This window comes from Aulonocara stuartgranti (genome assembly GCF_965226115.1).
Source record: "Aulonocara stuartgranti genome assembly, chromosome: 3".
NCBI lineage: Eukaryota > Metazoa > Chordata > Actinopteri > Cichliformes > Cichlidae > Aulonocara > Aulonocara stuartgranti.
In genome coordinates, this window is record NC_138941.1 from 78,865,466 (window position 1) to 78,888,756 (window position 23,291).

Genomic DNA, 23,291 nt, shown 5'->3' on the forward strand with positions numbered 1-23,291 from the left:
ACGTGGAGTCACTAAAAGACGAGACTTGAAAAGTGCAGGGGAAACACAGGGAAAGCATGATTAACTGAGAACAGAAATGACTAAATCTACGAAGGCCTAAGAATATAAATACTTAACAGAGAGAGAAAACTAAGGATATCATGAACAAAGGACCAAACACTGAGGCTAATTACTAAGCTTGTCATGGTGCTGGGTCGTTGACCCAGCGTTTTGTGTTTTATGATTATTTTCCTCTGTTCTAGTTATTCTGTGTCCTCCCCCCTTGTGTCCGGTTCGGGTTCTAGATTTCCTGTTTTGTTCTGAAGGTCTGTGTCTGTCTGTCATTGTGTTCAGCTTGTCTGCTCCGGTCCTCATGTGTGTTGGGTTCAGCTGTTCTTCCCTCCTGTGTGTGATTACCCGATTATCTTGTGTGTGTATATTTAGTGGGTGTCGGTCTGTGTTCGTTGTCGGCTCGTCTGTGTTTCTTGGTATCCTGTTCCTTAGTCTGCGTCTCTCTGCTCTGCTCTCCGTTTCGTTAAGATTTCAGGTTTGCTCTTTAGTTTCTCCCAGTTTAGGTTTCCGTTAGTAATTTCTCACGCTTCGTTGCCTGTTTCTGCCACTGCCACCTTGTAAATAAACGTCACTCGTATCATCAGTCACTGCTGCATTTTGGGTCCTCCTTTCATTCCACAACACGACTGGTGCCAGCCGTGACAGTACGAGCCGACCAAACATGGACCCAGCAGCAACCGCACCTTCCCAGGAGTTTCGGGAGGAATTGATTGACTCCATTTCGAGGTTGGTTATGTCATGGTCGGACGGTCCTTCCCGGGGCGACCTGCCTGTGTGTGTATGTGTGTGCTTCTCTCTCCTCCTCCACCCAGTGGCTGATACACCTGCACCTAATTTGCCACCCAGCTGTCACTGATCATCCTTCGTTGTGGACTGAGGTATTTAACTGTGTGTCCGGATGGCAGCCGACGCTGGATTGTACTGGAAGCTCGGTAGTAAAGAGTGTTTGTTACTTGTAACATAGCCTTAGCCGGCTACCCTGTCTCACCTGTTGTTGTCACTCGTTTGTAGGAGGAAGTGATACGGAGCAGAAGGTTGGAGAGAAGGAGCCCGCTGGATTAAGCTCTCGGAGGAGAAACACACTCGGATAATCACTTGGGAGACTCACCTGCACACCACTGGGAATTTGGAGATGATCACCGTTGAATTTTTGTACTTCGCTTTGTGTTTTGAGACTGTTTTTGAGCACTGTAAATAAATGCACTGTTTGCTTCGCATCCAGAGCTCCGCGACTGAGTCCGTATTTCCCCATTACCCGTGACAGGTTAACCTGTGGCTTGAACGTGAGGGAGAGGAATTTCACCGCGCTGTAGAAGCCAGGCTACAGCAGCTAATTTCTACTCACCCCTGGCTACTGGACTCTCTTCACCCGCTCGCACAGGACTTCATTCTAAAAGAACTGCACCTTCACCCTCCAGCCGCTACCGCTTCCCGACCCAGCCCGGTGGTGAATGTTTTGCACTGCCCGCCGGGGAATCTGCGGCCCGGCCCGCCGGATGTAGAATTACCCGGCCGGTCGGAGCTGTCTCCGAGAAGGAAGCGACATTCACACTGCCGACGCCCATTGCCACAGCCGGGCCCCGAGAGTTCTGTGTTGCCGGCTGTGGTGAGTAGAAAAGACACTCTTTCTGTTTCGCCAGACCTTGTGACTGTTTATACCGGGGCTGTGTTTTTTGAGTTAGCATCCCAGCCAGTAGCTCAGTTAGCTGCCCAGCCAGTAGTTCAGTTAGCAGCCCAGCCGTCACCTCCACCCCATTCAGCTTCACTACCCATAGCTCAGTTACAGTCACAGCCAGACTTACTACAAACTATGTTACAGCCCATAGCCCAGTCAGTAGCTCAGTTGGTAGAAGACTCATCAGCCTTATCATCAGCTCAGCCACCTATTCAGCCATCATCTTCACCTACTCCTCCTGTACAACAAGCTAAGTCAATCCAACCCGAAAAGAACAATTTTTCTTTTTTTTTTTTAAATTCATATTTTTATTAAGGTTTCAAAAGCAGGCATTCACAGTATGTACATCATGTAAGCATTCTTCATACTTAGGTTATCTGCCTTAAATACTGAAATAGTATTTTAATTTACATCCAAGTCATAAGGGAAGAATACTTACAACGATAAAAGTAATTGAAACCATCACATAATCCGAAAATCAAAAAGCAAAAAACAAAACTAACAAACCTAAGAAAGAGAAAAAACAAAAAACAAAAAAAAAAGAAACAAAAAAACAAAAACAAAAACAAAAAAACACGGATGTGTTGGTATGGGGTGATCCTATAAATATATATACATACATCATAATTATTGGTTTGTAATAGTAAAATCTGGCCTATGAGGCGTGATATATTTAACCCAGTTTTCCCAATATGATGTAAATTTCTCCAGCTTGTGGTTAACAGAAGCTGTTATCTTTTCCATGTTATAAATTTCCATTGTGATTTCCATCCATGTACTTATGTTTGGGCTCTCTGGGGATAACCATTTTCTGGTGATATTCTTTTTACAGGCCACCAATAAAATATTTATTAAATGTTTATCATATTTAGGCCATTCCTGAGGTATATATCCAAAGAACATAGTCTTACTCTCGAGAGGTATTTCACGTTTAAAGATATCCTGTAAGGCATTATGTATTTCTCTCCAATAATCCCTCAAGATTGAGCAGTCCCAGAAAATATGGTAATGATTTGCACTTTGATTTCCACAGTTCCTCCAACAAGCAGGGGGGTTATCATCATAATGAGACTTCTGAGAAGGTGTTATAAAGTATCTAATTAGGCACTTCCAGCCAAATTCCCTCCACTTTTGTGAGCTGGTACACATCCACTGATATCTCCATATTGCCGTCCATTCTTCCTCTAATATTTTTATCCCTCCTTCCTTCTCCCATTTTGTTCTAATATATGAAGTCGAATGTGGTTTCAAATCCATTAGACCCTTATAGAGACATGATACAATTCTATCAATAGTTTCTGAGTTATAGCTTTTTATAAACAGTTCCATCAAGCGTGTGTTTATCATTGTTACGTTTCTCATCTTCGTGTCGGCATAGTGCCTTAACTGCAGATATCGATAGAAGTCTTCTTTTTCTAATGAAAATGTTTTTCTAAGCGTGTCAAAGCTGAACAATTTTCCATCCTTCATTATACTGCACAGGGCTGTTATGCCCTTACCTGTCCAGTCCTTGAATCTAGAATCCAGTTCATTAGGTTTGAACTCTGAGTCGTAAGCACACCATTTAAGAACTGTAATATTGGTCTCGAGTTTATATTCCTTTATAATAGTTCTCCATGTTTTAAGGGTCCTTTTCACCCACATGTTATCAGTATTTTTTATATAGGTTTGTAAGTTATTGTCAGCTAGAGTTGCCTGAATAGGTATAGACAGCATTTGTTCCTCAATGGTTTTCCATTGGGCAGTGTATGATTGGTTACACCAGCATATTATTGCTCTCATCTGCGCTGCAAAATAATAATATCTGAGGTCAGGGAGGCCCCATCCTCCCTTTTGCTTAGCCAGCTGTAGTGTTTTAAGGCGAACCCTTGGTCTTTTACCTTGCCATATATATCTAGATAACATTTTATCCCACTCATTAAATTGACTTTGGTTAATCTCTATTGGTAGGGTTTGAAATAGATACAAAAATCTTGGCAATACATTCATTTTAATAGAATCAATTCTTGAATTAAAACTAAAGAAAGGAATTAAATTCCATCTTACTATATCTTCCTTTATTTTTTTGTATAAGGGTAGGTAGTTCTGTTCGAATAGTTTTGTAAGATCTTTCGGTAAATTTATGCCTAAATATTTAAAACACTCCGTTTGCCAAAGAACAATTTTTCATCTGTTCATTTTAAGCAGAGCGACAAACCACACAATATTGTAATCAGTCCTCAAAAGCTGGCCAGTTCAGAGACTGTGACGCACCCCAGGGCCTCCCCAGAGGCTGGGTTTCAGCCCCCAGCCGACTCTGGACCCCTGGAGGTTAAGAAGCCAGCTGAGGACTGCACCCGGCTGTGGCTGCCTGAGCTGAGTCAATGCTCTGTGCAGCTGCAGTCTGCTTTGTGTTTGCCAGAGGCCACCGTGCCTGCTGGTCCTGTTCTGTTACTGCCAGGGGCTCCAGTGCCCACTGGTTCTGAGACGGTTTTCGCTGGGGGGGCCCAAGGAGCCCGTCCAGCTTCCGGCCTCGTCAGCTGGAGGGCCCGAGGAGCCCGTCCAGCTTCCTGCCTCGTCAGCTGGGGGGCCCGAGGAGCCCGTCCAGCTTCCTGCCTCGTCAGCTGGAGGGCCCGAGGAGCCCGTCCAGCCCCAAGACTCGTCAGCTGGAGGGCCCGAGGAGCCCGTCCAGCCCCAAGACTCGTCAGCTGGAGGTTCAGGAGAACCTAGCCAGCTTCCTGCCTCGTCAGCTGGAGGGCCCGAGGAGCCCGTCCAGCCCCAAGTCTCGTCAGCTGGAGGGCCCGAGGAGCCCGTCCAGCCCCAAGACTCGTCAGCTGGAGTTTCAGGAGAACCTAGCCAGCTTCCTGCCTCGTCGGCTGGAGGGCCCGAGGAGCCCGTCCAGCCCCAAGTCTCGTCAGCTGGAGGGCCCGAGGAGCCCGTCCAGCCCCAAGACTCGTCAGCTTGAGGGCCCGAGGAGCCCGTCCAGCCCCAAGACTCGTCAGCTGGAGGTTCAGGAGAACCTAGCCAGCTTCCTGCCTCGTCGGCTGGAGGGCCCGAGGAGCCCGTCCAGCCCCAAGTCTCGTCAGCTCGAGGTTCAGGAGAACCTAGCCAGTTTCCTGCCTCGTCAGCTGGAGGGCCCGAGGAGCCCGTCCAGCCCCAAGACTCGTCAGCTGGAGGTTCAGGGGAACCTAGCCAGCTTCCTTCCTCGTCAGCTGGAGGGCCCGAGGAGCCCGTCCAGCCGCAGCCTCATCATCCTCGCCGGCTGCAGCCTCATCATCCTCGCCGGCTGCAGCCTCATCATCCTCGCCTGGTCCAGCTTCAGCTTCACCCACGCCGTTGCCTGGTCCAGCTTCAGCATCCTCAGCGTTGCCTGGTCCATTCTCTGCTTCACCCACGCCGTCGCCTGGTCCAGCTTCAGCATCCTCAGTGTCGCCTGGTCCAGCCTCCGTCTCACCTGGTGCTGCGGGGGCCACGCAGCCTTTGGGTCCCAAACTGCCGCCTCGACATTGGCGATCATCTGCCAGGCCGCTTGTTGGGCGTCATCGCCACTATGGACGACCTCCCAAACGCCACCACTACCTTCTGCGCGGCCGGCCTCCGGACTTGTGTCACCGCCACCGTTGCCATCCGCACGGTCGGCTGCCTGAACGGTTTCCCCATTGCCGTCCGCACGGTCGGCCGCCTGAACTGTTTCCCCGTCGCCACCACTGCGTTCCACATGGTCGGCCCCCGGAGATGAACTGTTCTAGGCTCCTGAGTGGTCAGCCTCCGGGATGGCCTCCTGAACTATGTTTGGGGACCCTGTTCAGGGACTCCAGTGTGTGTTGTGTTTTGGACAATTCTTTTGGATCACTGGAGCTTGTTTTTTGTTTGGTTTTGGTCCCTCCGTCCTGGACCCCCCGCCGCCCGCCCTGGGTTGGTCGTCTGTTTTTGTTTTGGGCTGTCTGGAGCCAGCCCTTGGAGGGGGGGTACTGTCATGGTGCTGGGTCGTTGACCCAGCGTTTTGTGTTTTATGATTATTTTCCTCTGTTCTAGTTATTCTGTGTCCTCCCCCCTTGTGTCCGGTTCGGGTTCTAGATTTCCTGTTTTGTTCTGAAGGTCTGTGTCTGTCTGTCATTGTGTTCAGCTTGTGTCCTCCAGTGTTCGTTGTCGGCTCGTCTGTGTTTCTTGGTATCCTGTTCCTTAGTCTGCGTCTCTCTGCTCTGCTCTCCGTTTCGTTAAGATTTCAGGTTTGCTCTTTAGTTTCTCCCAGTTTAGGTTTCCGTTAGTAATTTCTCACGCTTCGTTGCCTGTTTCTGCCACTGCCACCTTGTAAATAAACGTCACTCGAATCATCAGTCACTGCCGCATTTTGGGTCCTCCTTTCATTCCACAACACGACTGCTGCCAGCCGTGACAAAGCTGACAGAAAATAATGAGGGACAAAACAGAGGAACCAGACATGAAGTCTGTGATTCACGAGACAGACGCCCTCCCTAGTTTTCCTTTTTGCTAAAGCATATAGTTTGGGCTGGATCAGGTATTTAGGCTGAAACAGATCGAAGCTGCTGGATTCTCATGATGGACTGAAAGTTTCTTCTTCAGTCATGATGGGCATTACAACAGTACTTTTTTAGCAAACACACAAAAAGTCTGGTCATGGTAAACTTTGTAGTTATGCCATAAAGTGACAAGCTGAGAGATAACTCACCAGATAAATGACATCCACAGACCCCGGAGACTCTCCCACTATAGTGTAGTTTACTGATACGTCTTCTTCTGCGTCACAGGACACTGGTTTATCCTTCTTCTGTACCTCTAGAGAGCTGATTGTTTTAATATCAGGAGAAGACGGCTGGGACATGGATAATGTGTGAAATCCCCTGTCATAGTATGCAGTTTTGTATCCTGGGTAGCCCACTGTTGGTGTCAGGCTTGCCTAGTTGGGGATAGGAAACAAAAATTTAAAAACTTGATCTACAAATAACATTGGTCAACGAGGCTTTATAAGCAGGGCAAAGGTGGAGGAAGATGAGTCATAAACTGTTTCAGGATTGCAGCTTATTACTGTGGGAGGTATTTGGACATTTGCAGCCTATCACAAACCAATTGTGGCTTCATGCTGCTGTCATGGCTGCGTTAAATTACACATTGTTTCAGTGTGTCAGCTCACATGGAGTTGGATATCCTGGTCAAAGTTATCAGTGCTGAAAGAAAATGAGGCCACACCGTTGCTGTCAGTTGTCAGATTTTGTAGTGAGCGTGTTTGCCACATTTGTCCCGTGAACAGGTAGACCGGTGCGTCACAAACTGGTGTATTATTGTGGTACACTGCTCTGACCTGTTGAAGAACACAATGCTCTATCAATGGAAAATACAAACAATTTAAATGTGCTTTGTACGACAAACTGAGCTGAAAACAACATGTTAGGCTTACTTTTCCTTCCACATTAGATCCCCATTCCCAAACCTTGGGCACGTTAATGAAAGACACTTTTCCAAGGACGTAAGAAATCGTGACTCTCTTCTCTTGAGGGAGTGAAACACCTGAATGTAAAAACTTTCATGTTACAATCCTGTGAATGCCTTTTTGGTTAAATACACATCGATGTGTCATTTTAAAGGAATAACACAACTTGCCTGTTCCCTCTTCTTCCACTTTGGCCCTGATATCCAGAACATCTTGAAGCACCTTTTGGTCCATTTTAGTAAAAATTGACATGTTGAAGGAAAAAGTTGCACAGCCAGTCTTGTCTGCCTGGAAAGAGCAATAAAGAAAGAAAATCACTGATACAAGAATAAACCAAAATTAGAATCAAATCTCATTCACAATCGAATCTATAAAATATATTAAATGTTCAAACTAGAGAGGAGTCATGAAAGACTTGAGCTCATTTAGAATTTGATGAAAGCAATATGGTTTAAAAATGCAGGGTGGGGGGACAAAAGTCTGGAGGGGTCAGTTGTACTAAACATAAACAGCTGAAGGAACATTTTGCAACTGATTATGTTACCTGGCAACAGATCATTCAGATTAATGTGTATAAAAAGATCATCATAGAGAGACAGAGTTTCTCACAAATACAGATGGGCGGAGGTTTACAAATCTGCAACAGACTGTGTCTACAAATTGTAGAACAATGACAGAATAATTTCATTAATGTAAAATTATCAAGACGGGGAATATCTCATCATCTGCAGCGCATAATGTCATCAAAACATGCAAAGGTTAAGGCTGAAATCCACTATCAGATGCAGTCTCCAGGTCCTTGGGCAGCAATGCATGAAAAACTGTTGTTATTCTGCCACTCAGATCACTGCATGGCCTCAGGAACACTTCCACAAATCAATATCTGCGCACAAAGTTCACCGTGCCACCCACAAATGCAGGTTATGTGGGTGACTAAGGACATCAAAGCCCTCCTCAACAACAAGAAGAGGGCTTTCAGAGGGGGCAACAAAGAGGAGGTGAGGAAGGTCCAGGTGTTACTAAAGGACAAGATCAGAGAGGCTAAGGACAATTACAGGAGGAAGCTGGAGTGGAAACTCCAGCAGAACAGCATGAGAGAGGTGTGGAGGGGCATGAAGACCATCACTGGATTCAGGCCAACCAACAGCAGGGGAGCTGAGGGAGGTGAGAATAGAGCCGACGAGTTGAATCTGTTTTTCAATAGATTCGACACCACAGTGTCTGCTCCCACCCCCACAACCTCACCTGCAGTCAGCCTGGAATCCAGAACCACACCACTGTGCCAGCCTCTCTCTTCACATGTTGCCTCCTGTGAGATTCCTGACACCCCTCCCCCACCCATCACCTTCACTCAATACCAGGTTGAGATGCAAATGAGGAGACTTCACTCAGGCAAGTCTGCTGGACCAGACGGAGTGAGTCCCCTTGTCCTCAAGACCTGTGCCCCCCAGCTGTGTGGAGTCTTTCATAAACTGTTTATGCTGAGTCTGAGTCTGCAGAGGGTCCCGGTGATGTGGAAGACATCATGCCTCGTCCCTGTACCAAAGACGCCACGTCCCAGTGGCCCCCAGGATTACAGGCCCGTGGCACTGACCTCCCACATCATGAAGACCCTGGAAAGGCTCATCCTGGACCAGCTGCGACCCATAGTAAGACCACATCTGGATCCCCTTCAGTTCGCTTATCAGCCTCGTCTCGGAACTGAGGACGCCATCATCTACCTGCTCAATCGTGTCTACACCCATCTGGACCAGCCGGCGAGCACTGTGAGGGTCATGTTTTTTGACTTTTCCAGTGCTTTCAACACCATCAGGCCGACCCTCCTGGGTGATAAGTTAGCAGCGATGCAGGTGGATGCTTCTCTGGTGTCCTGGATTGTTGATTACCTGACAGGAAGACCACAATATGTACGTCTCCCACAGTGTGTGTCTGACAAGGTGATCAGCAACACAGGGGCACCACAGGGGACTGTCCTCTCCTCCTTCCTCTTCACCCTCTACACCACAGACTTCAGCCACTGCACAGAGACCTGCCATCTTCAGAAGTTTTCTGATGACTCTGCGGTGGTTGGATGCATCAGCAGGGATGATGAGACAGAGTACCGGGCTGTGGTCGACTCCTTTGTCACGTGGTGTGAGCAGAATCATCTGCAGCTCAACGTGGCAAAGACCAAGGAACTGATCGTGGACTTCAGGAAGACCAGGAAACACTTGACCCCTGTTTCAATCCAGGGGGTTAGTGTGGACATTGTGGAGGACTATAAATACCTTGGAGTACACATTGACAATAAACTGGACTGGGCTAAAAACACCACAGCACTTTACAGGAAGGGCCAGAGTCGTCTCTATTTTTTGAGGCGACTGAGGTCCTTCAACATCTGCCAGAAAATGCTGAGGATTTTCTATGAGTCTGTTGTGGCCAGTGCGATCCTCTATGCTGTTGCATGCTGGGGGAGCAGGCTGAGGGTCGCAGATGCCAACATAAACTGATCCGTAAGGCCAGCAATGTTGTGGGGATGGAGCTGGACTCCCTCAAGGTGGTGTCGGAGAGGCGGATGCTGTCCAAGATAAAGACAATGTTGGATAACACCTCCCACCCACTCCATGACATGTTGGTCAGTGACAGGAGCTCGTTCAGTGAGAGACTGAGATTACCCATGATGCACCACTGAACGACACAGGAAATCATTCCTGCCTGTGGCCATCTCCCTGTACAACGCATCCACTTAACACACTGTTTGCTGCTACAACTACACATGTTTCTTTTCCAAATATTTATTTATAAGTGACTTATGTATGTATGTATGTATGTGTATATATGTATATATTGTACTATTCTTAGTTAGTGTATTGTCTGTCTTGTCTTAATGTTGGTTTAAAATGGAGCACTGTAACAAAAAATAATTTCCCCCAGGGATCAATAAAGTATTCTGATTCTGATTCTGATTAAAGCTCCATTGCGCAAAGAAGTCAAATGTGAATGTGAACTGGAAACGCTGCGTTCTTTTCTGGGCAAAAGCTCATTTAAAACGACAAACACTGCTCTGTGCTCAGATGATTCGAAATCTGAAATTCTTTTTGGAAAACACAGACGCCGTATCCTCCACAACATCCCAAACATCCTGTCGAGCTGGGCCTGTATAGCAGTATGATGGCATCACCTCACAAAACCACTGTATCGTTTAAATTTCCCAGCAGCATCTCATTTACATCCTCAAAATCTCAGTACTACCATATATATGTTATACAGTACTGTGAAAAAAATCTTCACCTACTACCTTTTTGTGTGTTTGTTTGTTGGCCTCCAACTAAACAAACCTTCTTGGGAATTTTTAAATGGTAAATGGCCTGTATTTGTATAGCGCTTTACTAGTCCCTAAGGACCCCAAAGTGCAGGCAACCCGTTTGCTGTAATGCTAATGCAGGGGCCTGAATGTACCCAAAGTATCAGGGAAAAAAGAGAAATGAAGCCATAACTGTACCTGCTTTGTCTCTGTGTGGCAGGGCGCACTTATCTGCAATAGGGCCAAAAGATCGTACGTCGATATACCAAAGCTATACACATTAGTAGGTCTGCACACATTGACTGTAACACGTCCTGGTACAGGCTGTCCATACGTGTACCTGTATAAAGAAAAATAAGTAAACATTATGAGTCATTTGCTCTCCAAACTCCAGATTTTACAACACATAATTTGTCCTGAAAGAACTTTTCCTTACTTTGCACACACTTTAGCTTCAATGTCTTCCTTCCCAATACTCACTTCTTCAGATATATTTACTGTCACATCAAATTTGGGTAAAACTGGGGGAAATATGAATGTCAGCATTTGCACTCCATTACAACAAAGAATTTAAGAATAAATAAGACTGACTTACCATATTTCTCCACTTTGAAGTTGTGAGATATTTTCCTCTCACCCACTGACACAATGATCTGGTACGGTCCCTCAGGGGCCTCAGCGTCCAAGGAGTAAGAAAGCTGCAGTATTCTGCTATTGGATGTTTCATTTAGCCACTGTCCAATCCTGTTACTGTGAGGATCCTGTTAAATCAAGTGACAGTGACAGCTACTACACAGGTGTAAGTACAGTACCAACTAGATTCTTTATTTTCCTTTTCAACAACATTAGAGCTAAAACTGGACAATATAAATTTAGGGGGACATAAAGATGTCCTGTCTTCATCTGTAGCCAGCTTTGTCCTCTTCTAGATGTGAAGCACTTGTTTATAAATGTTTAAAAACTAAGTGATATAAAGAAACCTAAGCTGTAATGACAGGGAAGCTGTGGCTGTGTTTGTGGAGTAATTAAATCAAAATTATTAATTTGATTTAATCACTGTCATTTTATTTTCACATGTGGGGCATCAAGTGACAGAACAGACCCCTGCACGGTGTGTATTACATACATGCAACCCACTTTGTCCAGTTTTTAAAGCTTGCACTGTCAGTAACTTGGAGTAATACTGCAGAAGCAGTGTGTATGCAAGCAGTGAGCAGGGAACCTTCAAGTCTGTCTGACTGCATGTGTTCAGTGTTGTGTTGATGCATTTGCAAGAGAAGGAAAAGCCTTTTCTAGAGGCGCCCTCTTACCTGAAGTTCAATGACATCATACTGAAAGAAAAAGGAAGAAAGACAGGTGGAGTTAAGAAACTGTTGTGTAAATCACTGCATCCAAATTGCAAACAGCATTATTAATAATACTGTTCAAAAACTCACCAGCTGATTGGCAGGTCGCATTTTATTATCCATCGCAACGACTCTGAAATTCACTTTGAGAAAAATTGAGAGGTTACCTCTGTTTCTCTCTTTATACTTTAAAACAAAGTCACTGCAACTTATCAAACATAGATGTGATTGGTTACCCTACACAGCAAGCCAAGATGGAACACCTCACCCAGGAGGCGCCCAGGAGGCATCCTTGTCAGATGCCCGAACCACCTCAGCTGGCTCCTTTCGATGTGGAGGAGCAGTGGCTCTACTCTGAGCCCCTCCCGGATGGCCGAACTTCTCACCCTATCTCTAATGGGAGAGGCCAGCCACCCTTCGGAGGAAGCTCATTTCCGCCGCTTGTATCCGCGATCTCTTTCTTTCGGTCACTACTAGGGATGGGTACCGGTGTCCGGTGCCATGATGGCACCGGTTCTGACATAAACGGTAGTAACCAGACCGAAAAGCAGCGCACATTTCGGTGCTTTATTTCGGTGCTTTTTTTTCCTGAGCTGTGATACACTTCAGATTCTAGCCAATCATTTTACGTTTCCGAGGATAGTAGGCGGGTCCAGGTACGTACGTTTTTTTAGAGCAGAGCTACAGATTAAAAATGCCCAAGTCGAAGCGGTCAAAGTCTGGCTGTACTTCACAGCAAAAGATGCAAACTCAGCAGCCTGCAACAAGTGCTTTAAGCTGATACTGTGATACTGTCAAAGGAGGTAACACCTCAAATCCGATGAAACACCTGGCGACGCATAGCGTTTTTTTTAAAAGCCCAGAAACGCGCGGTATGATAGCTTGCTGCGAGACCTCACACCGAGCACATCTACTGCGGGTGGGGTGCCTGTTATCGACCCGGAGTTAGCAACATCCCCCAAAAACACTAAGAGGAGAGTCCTGGCCCCCAGCCCTGCCAGTATAGCAGAAATGATGAGGATGATGATGGCAGCAGCAGCTGTTCTTCTCTGCGTGAGTAGCTTAATGTTGTTCGTGTGTAATTTACATTGAGTAGGCTAACCACGTTATTACATTAATGCAGGTAAGGTGAACTAGCAAACATCATCATAGCTACATGCGGCTGTCCTCTTGTTTGATGGCAGATACTCCCTTCACCCTGGCCAAAAAGGCTAAAATGACCAAAGAAAAAGTGGAAAACAGTTAAACATGAGAGGTTCTTGGACAAAGTTTGTGTTTTTTCCATTCTTTAAACACTGCTTCCAGCCAAGAGTGATACCATATATGCCACATAGCTGCAGAAAAGGCTAACATTGTTATCTTTTTACAAAAAAAACAGCTGACCATGAGAGGACCAATTTTGTGTTCTCCATTCTTTAAGCACCAGTTTGAGCACCGGCACCGTTTCAAAAGTTTGGCACCGGTATCGGATAAAACCTAAACGATACCCATCCCTAGTCACTACCCACAGCACATGGCCATAGGTGAGGGTAGGTCGGCCAATAACGTCGCTTTTACACTCAGCTCCCTCTTCACCACGACGGACCGGTGCAGCGTCCGTATCACTGCAGCCGCAGCACCAATCCGTCTGTCGATCTCCAGCTCCCTTCTCCCATCACTCGCGAACAAGACCCCGAGATACTTGAACTCCTCCACTTGGGGCAGCCCTGGCGGAGCCCATCACCCACCAGGAATGAGTCCGACTTATTGCCGGCAATGCGAACCAAGTTCTTGCAACGGTTGTATAGGGATCGAATGGCCCGTAGCAATGGGCCAGACACCCCATACTGCCGCAACACCTCCCACAGGACACCCCGAGGGACACGGTCGAATGCCTTCTCCAAGTCCACAAAACACATGTAGACTGGTTGGGCAAACTCCCATGCACGCTCGAGTATCCTCGAGAGGATAAAGAGCTGGTCCAGTGTTCCGCGACCAGGACGAAAACCGCATTGTTCCTCCTGTATCTGAGGTTCGACTGGCGGACGAACTCTCCTTTCCAGCATCCTGGCATAGACTTTCCCAGGGAGGTTGAGGAGTGTGATCCCCCTGTAGTTGGAACACACCCTCCGGTCCCCCTTCTTAAAAATGGGGACCACCAGCCCGGTCTGCAAGTCCAGGGGTACTGCCCCTGATCTCCACGCAACATTGTAATTGTCACTGCGTAATTAATGACACATTTAATTTATTATTTAATTATGTGTTTAATAAATTTTGGCACCCGAGGCCCTCCATATTCTTCCCTCACGATTTTTTTGTACTTTGAATTCCAAAGCCATGTTTAAACATATTTATTTTATTGTGAAGTTTTAAAAATTAAAACCGTTAAACTTTCACATAAAAATAATTTGACTCTGAAATAAACTAAGAGGCATTACTCAGACATGATTCATTTTGTGCTCTCTGTCCCCGATTACAAAGTTAAGCTGAATTACTGCCTAATTCTCCATCACAGCAGCAGGTCTCAAAATGGAAAATATAATATGGCCTTTGCCCTTTGGGGAAAGTTGTGCACTCTGAGTATTCTGCATGTTTTATTTCTCATCACTGTGAAATAACTGCATACCATTCGTTGTCAGTAGCTGTCTTTTGCAATGTGAAGTTCTTCCTTAGTGTGAGCTCAAATATGAAACTTGTGGGATTTTTTTTCCTTTTGTTGTTTTTTAAAATACCATATTTTTCGGACGATAAGGCGCACTGACGATGAACGTGTCTGAAACGTGTCTGAAACTGTTTTTATACATAAGGCGTACTGGAATATAGGGCGCATTAAACGCCTTATAATTTATGCTATGTAACTTGTCCACTTTCGGCTGTAACAAAACTAATAAAGGTTATCTTATCTTATAATAATGACTAACCTGGTATTGTGGATGGATTATGTCATTTGTTCTCCTGACTGAAGTTTGGTCCATTTAAAGCATCTTTCCGTGTGATTGCATTCATCAAAAACCATCGGGAACGTTTATCGAATGGAAAAAATTTAGCGTTCATCCTCCAGCTTCACTGTGTTTATGTTATGCTAACATAGCTGTGTCGCTAGCGATCATGTAGCACATCATTTTATACCAGCTATCCCAACTTCAGTAACCCTACTAACATCACTGCTGTTTAGCTTTCTGTCTTCATTTATGTTGGAAGTGATAGCATAGCATGTTTTACAAGCTAGCAAAACCAGTGAGCTAACTTCCTGCTAACTTCTAACTTCTAAATTTAATAAATTCTGTTTGCATGGATGCCTGGATGTTAAACTTAATTGTTACACCTGGTAAAGCAGCAAGGCTGATCATTTTATTAAAGAGGAAAGAATTTAGACAGTTTTTAACTCTCAGTGATGCTGCAGTGTTCATTTGATTTTAGGACCTGAAGTGACGGCGTTTAGGACCCAGATTAGGCCGAGTCCGCGAGGCTTCTGATTACGGTAGCCGTAATGCTCCGACAATCCATCAAGCAGTGCGGCTTCGTACCTTACCAAAGGCGTACTAAAACATTTTTTGACAGATTTTTGAGCACTGTGTGCCACATAAAATCTGTTTGTGGTCAGTAAACACAACCAGAATTCATACATAAGGCACACTGTCAATTTTTGAGAAAAAGAAAGGATTTTAAGTGCGCATTATAGTCTGGAAAATGCGGTAGTTATGTTCAAAGATGGAGTCGGATTTCAAACTTCGAATAAACATCTCGATCGACCGTATTGATATCTTGAAAAAATTTTGCTCTATGAAGCAAACATTTCACATCAATCACTGTATGTGTGTCCAAATTTTGGACCACAAAACTTGTTACACAAATTGGAGATGGTGGAGCAGCTGGCTCATGATGATGGAATTTGAATGAACTACATGTCTTATATAACATAACAGCACATTGTTACCTTTTTGTCCAGGGAGGTAGATGGGTTTGTCTGTTTGGATGAATGTGACGGGATCAGACGCTCGGATCATCACTTTTCTGACTTGTTTGGAGTAAAATGTGTCTCCTCGTACCTCCACCTGAAAATGTTGCACCTCCTTTTGTACCAAAGGAGCCTGAGACAGTGGGATATTTAGATAGTCATTAAAGCCAATAATGCTTACAATAAAAACTAACACACACTTTGTGTGTGAAAGTGCTGGTTGCCAACCTCAAACTGAACACAGGTTTGAAAGGCCTCATTTGACGTATGCGTGAATAATGTTGTGTTCTTCTCTCGGGACATCAAAGTGACAGTCATGACCAGAGTCCCACTGGGCTGTCGGAGAGTTGCACAGAATTTGGCCTCAGCTCCAGCTTCAATAACTGCAGGAATGGCCACCAGGTACTGGCTGCATACAGCATCACACATACAGCAGTTACTGCAGTGAACAACTCACACAGACAAAAACACGCTGAAGACAAACTCACGGTTCAGCCACCGCTTGATCCACATGCATCCAGCTCAGGAGGACACACAGAGTGCAGCTCAGGATCCAGAGACGGTCCATGACTGGTTGTGATCGTTCTCAGTGTCAGCTTCGGTTAAATATCGGCTGATCGTCCCCACCCACATAACAGCCACGTGTTTGAAACGCACTCATGTACTCTGATCTCCACAAAGTCTATCACTTACACATTTACAAAATCCCAATCCTGCTTTCAGCACTGAACACTAAACTATAGACAACAGTAAAGCTTGTTGTTCAGTGTAAAACATTACAGTAACTGTTATGGCCCTGTCCATAATCTGTTTTGGTGGCTGTTGTTGTCTGTTCCTTTAAGTCTTTGCAGGTCCCGGAGTGGATGAGCTGACGGCTGCTGATTGGTCCCCTGGCCATGTGATCTTCTTCAAATCCCTCACCAGCAGTTGTCCCGGGGCAGCCACTGACAGCAGCAGCAGACCTGACCCTGGCCTCCAAAACTTGAGACTTTTGTGCTTGTGATTTGTGCGGCTTCTCTGAGTTTTGTATATAGTGTGTATATTAGCTTTCATTGTAAATAGCCTTGTAAATAGCACTGCAACAGAAGGGGTGAGCTGCCTTATTGTTTTTCCTTGCACTGTTTTCTCCTGTTTATTTCAGTTAGGGAGTTAGGTGTAGCGCTTGTCTTTTGTTTGATATTTGATTTCACATAGGGTTGTAGATAACACCTCCTCCTGACTTAGCTTGTTTTGTTTGTTATTTTGGCCTTTGTTCACCCCGGAGCTTCATTTTTGCAGTGCAGAAAAATAAATCACGATTCACTAAGAAATTGGTTTCCCTTTGTGTATGGTTTTGGGGACCAGGGCGGGGCAATTCTTTCAAACTTGTGTTGCGTTCCTGTACCCCTAGACTGGGGCGTAACATAAAGTGGGGGCTCGTCCTTTTTTTTTTTTCTTTTGCCATTCTTTTTGCTCATTGTATTTTGTGGGTTGTCTGCAGTTTTTGGTTGGCAGTTTTCTTGTAGTGTTGGGGGTGATCTAGTCACAATGACTTTTGATGTGGATGATTTTGCACTACAACCCACCGTGGATAAGTTGGATCGATGCACAAAGGCGGATTTGTTGTTGGTGGCAGATTTGTTTAATGTTAGTGTGCCTTTACATGCTAAAAAGGCAGAAATTAAGCAGTGCCTGACAGCTCAGCTGGTGGATAAGGGGGTTTTTGCGGAGTCGAAACCTCGGCCGGTTGAGGCGACTGGAGGTTTGGTGGTGGATGCGGGAGCAGAAGCTGCTGCAACCATCCCAAAAGCTCCCAGTGGACGGGTGTCGCCAGGGGCGGAGGCTCCTGCTGCCATTCAGATCCCAAACGTTAGCCCAGCCGGACAATCAACAGGATTGGTTACGGAGGATCTTGGGCTCGCCCTTCGCCTGAAAGAGGTGGAGCTTGCGACTAAGTCCAAAGAAGTTGAGCTTATGCATCTCCGCATAAGGGCTATGGAGCTGGATCCTTCCCGGCAGCGCAATGTTACCTCTACCCCAGTGAGTAAAGTTGTGAGTAAATCTTCTGATTCACTCTCCTCTGACCAATTTGATGCAAGCAGGCAAATTGCTTTAGTGCCACCTTTCAGAGAAAGTGAGGTTGACTCTTACTTTAATGCCTTTGAACGCATCGCAACCACTTTGAAATGGCCCAAGGATGTGTGGAGTTTGTTGCTGCAGTGTAAATTGGTGGGGAAAGCACAGGAAGTGTGTGCGAGCTTGTCTATTGATGACAGCCTGGATTATGAAATTGTGAAATCCACTATTTTAAGGGCTTATGAGCTAGTTCCAGAGGCATATCGCCAGAGGTTTCGGTCGTGTGAAAAATCTGCCAACCAAACACATGTAGAGTTTGCCAGGGAGAAGACTCTCTTGTTTGATAAGTGGTTAGCTGCAAGTAAAGTGAAGGACTTTGCTCAGCTAAGAGAATTGGTCCTGCTGGAGGAATTCAAAACGTGTCTTCCAGAGAATGTTGTTGTATATATCAATGAGCAAAAGGTGGATTCGTTGTCTAAAGCTGCTGTTCTCGCAGATGAGTTTGTGTTGACCCATCGCGTTGCGTTTTCAGCTGTGCGCCGTGAATGTGCCCCGTTGTCGAAACCTGCGAGGAGTTTGAGGGTTTCTCCTAAGCGTCAAACGCGCCCTGATCAGGTCCCCATGACTGTCCGAGAATGCTTTTATTGCCATGATACTGGCCATCTCATTGCCAGTTGTCCGTCGCTCCGTCGCAAAGAGCAAACTCACACATGGAAAAAGCCAAAAAGCATTGGTTTTGTTCAATCGGTTGCTACTCCTAATCCCGTCAGTGATGAACCAGGAAATGACAGTCTTGACAGCAGTTACCGACCATTCATTTCACAAGGGTTCGCCTCACTGACTGGAATAGAGGAGGATCGCGTGCCGATTGTAATTTTGCGCGACACTGGGGCTGCCCAGTCTCTCATTTTGGAAAGCGCGTTGCCTTTCTCAAGTAACTCGTTTTGTGGTGCTGATGCTCTCGTGTGGGGAGTGAAAATGAGTGTGTTACGAGCTCCACTGCACAGAGTCTTCCTACAGTCGCCTCTCGTTGCGGGCCCGGTAACAGTTGGGGTGCGCGCTCGCTTGCCCGTGCAGGGGGTTACTATGATTCTGGGGAATGATCTAGCCAATGGGAAAGTTTTCCCGATCCCTGAAGTAATTGAAAACCCCGTCGATGATTTTGATTTTGTTTCCGAGCCTGCTGCTGACAGTCTGCCCTCTGTTTTTCCTGCCTGTGTTGTCACACGCGCCCACAAGCGTAAATATGGTGATGTTGACTTGTCTGACTCTTTTCTATGTTCTGAAGCTGTTCCTGAGAAAGCTGAACTGCCTGTGGAAAAAGCTGAAAAATGTGTGTCTGATAAACTGCTACCCGCTACACCTGACCTGTCTTTTGAGGTAAACAAAACAGATTTTATTCATGCGCAACAGAATGACCCGACTTTGGCCAAATGTTTACTTGCCGCAAATTCAAGCGATCAGAATCCCCGTGTCTACAGCATTGAAAATGATGTGTTAATGCGCAAATGGCATCCTCCCTCCTCTAGTGATCTTGGCTGGAACGTATTTCAACAAGCAGTTGTACCGCAAAATTTCCGACACCAAGTACTCAGCCTAGCACATGACAGTTTCTCTGGACATTTAGGAATTAGGAAGACCTACCTTCGTATTCTGCGTCACTTTTTCTGGCCAGGTTTGAAGACCGATGTGACCAAATATTGCCGCTCTTGCCACGTTTGCCAGGTCAGCGGAAAACCCAACCAGGTTATTCCTCCTGCTCCATTGCATCCAATCCCAGCCTTAGGCGAACCATTTGAGCACATAATCATCGATTGTGTAGGTCCGCTTCCAAAAACCAAGTCAGGACATCAGTACCTCTTGACTTTAATGTGCACCGCCAAACGCTTCCCCGAGGCTATTCCGTTACGCACTATCAAAGTCAAAGCCATTGTCAGAGCATTAGTAAACTTTTTCTCCCTTTTCGGTTTGCCTAAATCAGTTCAAACAGACCAAGGGTCTAATTTCATGTCCAAGATATTCGCTCAGGTCTTAAAATCGCTATCCCTCAAGCATCAAAAATCCAGTGCATATCACCCCGAATCACAGGGTGCGCTTGAGCGTTTCCACCAGACTTTAAAAGCCATGATGAGGAAGTTCTGCCTCGAGTCAGGAAGAGAGTGGGACGAAGGTCTGCCACTTCTCCTTCTAGCGGTGAGGGAGAGTGTGCAGGAGCCCACGGGTTTCAGTCCCGCAGAGCTGGTGTTTGGACACACAGTGCGTGGTCCCCTACGGCTGCTTAAAGAGAGATATCTGTCCGACACAGCTACCCCCGAGCAGAACGTATTAGATTACGTAAGTTGTTTTAGGGAGCGTCTGCATAAAGCATGCGAAATTGCACGCGAGGCTCTTTCCGCGTCTCAGGAAAAAATGAAAAGGAAATTCGACAAAAAGTCCGTGCAGAGAAAATTTGAAGTGGGTGACAAAGTGTTGACTCTCCTACCCGTTCCTGGATCCTCTCTCCAGGCAAAGTTCTGTGGGCCCTATACTGTCCAAGAGAAACTGAGTGACACAGATTATGTTATAGGTACCCCAGACCGTAGGAGAAAGCGTCGTGTGTGTCATGTTAATCTGATGAAGCCTTATTTTGTTCGTGATGCAGGTGTAAACTCATCCTCATCCCCCCCTGCGCTGTCTGCCGTGTCGGTAGTTGTGCCAGCATCCCCGTCTCAGTATAGCCCAGAAAGTGATGGCTTAGCTTTCGTTTGTGCTGAGGGTTGCTCCCGACTCAGAAACTCTGAAGTATTGGATAAGTTGAATTCCCACCTAAAACATTTAGATGAGGCCGCCCAGACCGATGTGTGTTCTCTGATCAATACTTACCCATCTCTGTTTGCTGACACTCCGTCTCGCACTACTGTCCTCGAACATGACATAGATGTAGGTGACCACCCTCCGATCAAACAACACGCTTATCGTGTGAACCCTACCAAACGTGCACTTTTTCAGCAAGAAGTTTCCTACTTGCTGGAAAATGGTCTTGCTGTCCCTAGTTCGAGTGCCTGGAGTTCCCCATGCCTTCTTATGCCGAAGGAAGACAAAACTCCACGTTTTTGTAGTGATTTTCGAAAAGTGAACAGTGTGACCAAACCCGACTCCTACCCTCTTCCCCGCATGGAAGATTGTGTGGATAGGGTTGGCTCCGCAAAGTTTGTCACCAAACTGGACTTATTAAAGGGTTATTGGCAAGTTCCCCTCACTCCGCGTGCATCTGAAATTTCTGCTTTTGTCACTCCTGATCACTTCCTCCAATACACCGTCATGCCTTTTGGCCTTCAAAATGCCCCTGCCACATTCCAACGCCTTATGCACATTGTCTTAGGTGGTGTCACAAACTGTGAAGTGTACTTAGACGACATTGTAGCCTATTCAGAGACTTGGTCAGATCACCTTGGAACACTCACGGAGATTTTTGAAAGATTACAAGAGGCATCCCTTACCCTAAATCTTGCCAAATGTGACTTTGGTAAGGCCACTGTGACTTATCTAGGGAAGCAGGTGGGTCAGGGACAGGTGCGCCCCCTGCTGGCTAAAATCCAGGCTATCCTAGATCTCCCTGTGCCTCGCACTAGACGTGAGCTTCGCCGGTTCCTTGGTATGGCCGGCTATTATCGTGGCTTCTGTAAGAATTTTGCAGATGTAGTTGCACCTCTCACCAGTCTCACAAGTGTGTCAAAACCATTTGTATGGTCCCCCACATGCCAGAATGCTTTTGAGTCTGCCAAAGCTCTCCTCTGCAGCACACCAGTACTTGCCGCTCCTGTTTTCACACATCCGTTTAAACTTGAGGTGGATGCCAGCGCCAACGGTGCAGGTGCGGTACTGTTGCAGGAGGATAGGCAGGGTGTTGATCACCCAATTGGTTACTTTTCGAAAAAATTCAACTCCCACCAACAGAAATACAGCACCATTGAAAAAGAAGCTCTCTCCCTATTGCTTGCTCTACAGCATTTCGAGGTCTATGTCGGTTCCAGTTCAGCACCTGTCATTGTTTACACAGACCACAACCCCCTCGTGTTTTTGACCCGAATGCAAAATTCTAACCAAAGGCTCATGAGATGGTCCCTCTTAGTACAAGATTTCAATCTGGAGATCCATCACAAAAAAGGGACAGAGAATGTACTGGCAGATGCGCTGTCACGTGGTTTTCGGAACCCCTAAGCGCCAAACATCTGTAGGGGAGATGTTTGGTCTTGGGAAGGGGGGTGTTATGGCCCTGTCCATAATCTGTTTTGGTGGCTGTTGTTGTCTGTTCCTTTAAGTCTTTGCAGGTCCCGGAGTGGATGAGCTGACGGCTGCTGATTGGTCCCCTGGCCATGTGATCTTCTTCAAATCCCTCACCAGCAGTTGTCCCGGGGCAGCCACTGACAGCAGCAGCAGACCTGACCCTGGCCTCCAAAACTTGAGACTTTTGTGCTTGTGATTTGTGCGGCTTCTCTGAGTTTTGTATATAGTGTGTATATTAGCTTTCATTGTAAATAGCCTTGTAAATAGCACTGCAACAGAAGGGGTGAGCTGCCTTATTGTTTTTCCTTGCACTGTTTTCTCCTGTTTATTTCAGTTAGGGGTAGCGCTTGTCTTTTGTTTGATATTTGATTTCACATAGGGTTGTAGATAACACCTCCTCCTGACTTAGCTTGTTTTGTTTGTTATTTTGGCCTTTGTTCACCCCGGAGCTTCATTTTTGCAGTGCAGAAAAATAAATCACGATTCACTAAGAAATTGGTTTCCCTTTGTGTATGGTTTTGGGGACCAGGGCGGGGCAATTCTTTCAAACTTGTGTTGCGTTCCTGTACCCCTAGACTGGGGCGTAACAGTAACATACAGTGCTCCGAGGTGATGTTTCTAAATCAGCTCAGAGTTTAATTTGGCTGTTACAAAAAGTTATTTCTATTCTGTATGTGTCCATGTTTGTCTTAACACCAGTGCTGGGATACACCCCTGTAGTCTGTAACTACTGATATTTTCTAAAATCACTGGGAACTACTGTCATGAATCGCTGTGCGGCAGGCAGGAGTTGGAACCAAAATGCAGGACTCAGGCACGAGGTTTAAACACAAAGAACTCAGCTTTATTCGCTGGCAGGAGAAAGACATACAAAGCAAACTAAACTGAAAACTCACAAACTAAACTCACAGGGAGATCCACACAGCATGAGGGACGACGCGACACTGACTCAGAGAAACACAGGGTTTAAATACACTGGGGAGTAACGAGGGGAATGAGACACAGAAGGAGAGCACAGCTGGGAGAAATCAGGACTGACGAGACAAACAAAGCAGGACACATTCACATAAGACACGGACCTTCAAAGTAAAACAGGAAGTTTCACACAGAGACGCGAACTTGACACAGTGGAGACAGCAACTAAGAAACAGAGACATAAACCATAAGGCAGAGGACTAAGAACCAAAATACACAGGGAAATACTCAGCTTGGAACACAAGAGACTAGACTAGAGAGAGTAACGAAAGACC

General features: G+C 46.1%; 1 protein-coding gene across 1 annotated transcript in view; it reads right to left on the reverse strand.

The window, feature by feature from the left end:
• The window catches only part of LOC309703688 (alpha-2-macroglobulin-like), a 47,868-nt gene extending 31,552 nt beyond the window's left edge, over positions 1 to 16,316 (reverse strand). The window contains exons 1-12 of the mRNA XM_082528639.1: positions 16,209 to 16,316; positions 15,949 to 16,129; positions 15,700 to 15,853; positions 11,874 to 11,926; positions 11,748 to 11,768; positions 11,033 to 11,198; positions 10,874 to 10,958; positions 10,636 to 10,777; positions 7,325 to 7,442; positions 7,122 to 7,231; positions 6,858 to 7,025; positions 6,396 to 6,623 (exon numbers count right to left, since the gene is read on the reverse strand). Coding sequence (XP_082384765.1) covers positions 6,396 to 6,623; positions 6,858 to 7,025; positions 7,122 to 7,231; positions 7,325 to 7,442; positions 10,636 to 10,777; positions 10,874 to 10,958; positions 11,033 to 11,198; positions 11,748 to 11,768; positions 11,874 to 11,926; positions 15,700 to 15,853; positions 15,949 to 16,129; positions 16,209 to 16,288 — 1,506 coding nt within the window. The 5' untranslated portion in view covers positions 16,289 to 16,316. The remainder of the gene's footprint in view (positions 1 to 6,395; positions 6,624 to 6,857; positions 7,026 to 7,121; positions 7,232 to 7,324; positions 7,443 to 10,635; positions 10,778 to 10,873; positions 10,959 to 11,032; positions 11,199 to 11,747; positions 11,769 to 11,873; positions 11,927 to 15,699; positions 15,854 to 15,948; positions 16,130 to 16,208) is intronic.
• Between the last annotated feature and the right edge of the window lie 6,975 nt (positions 16,317 to 23,291).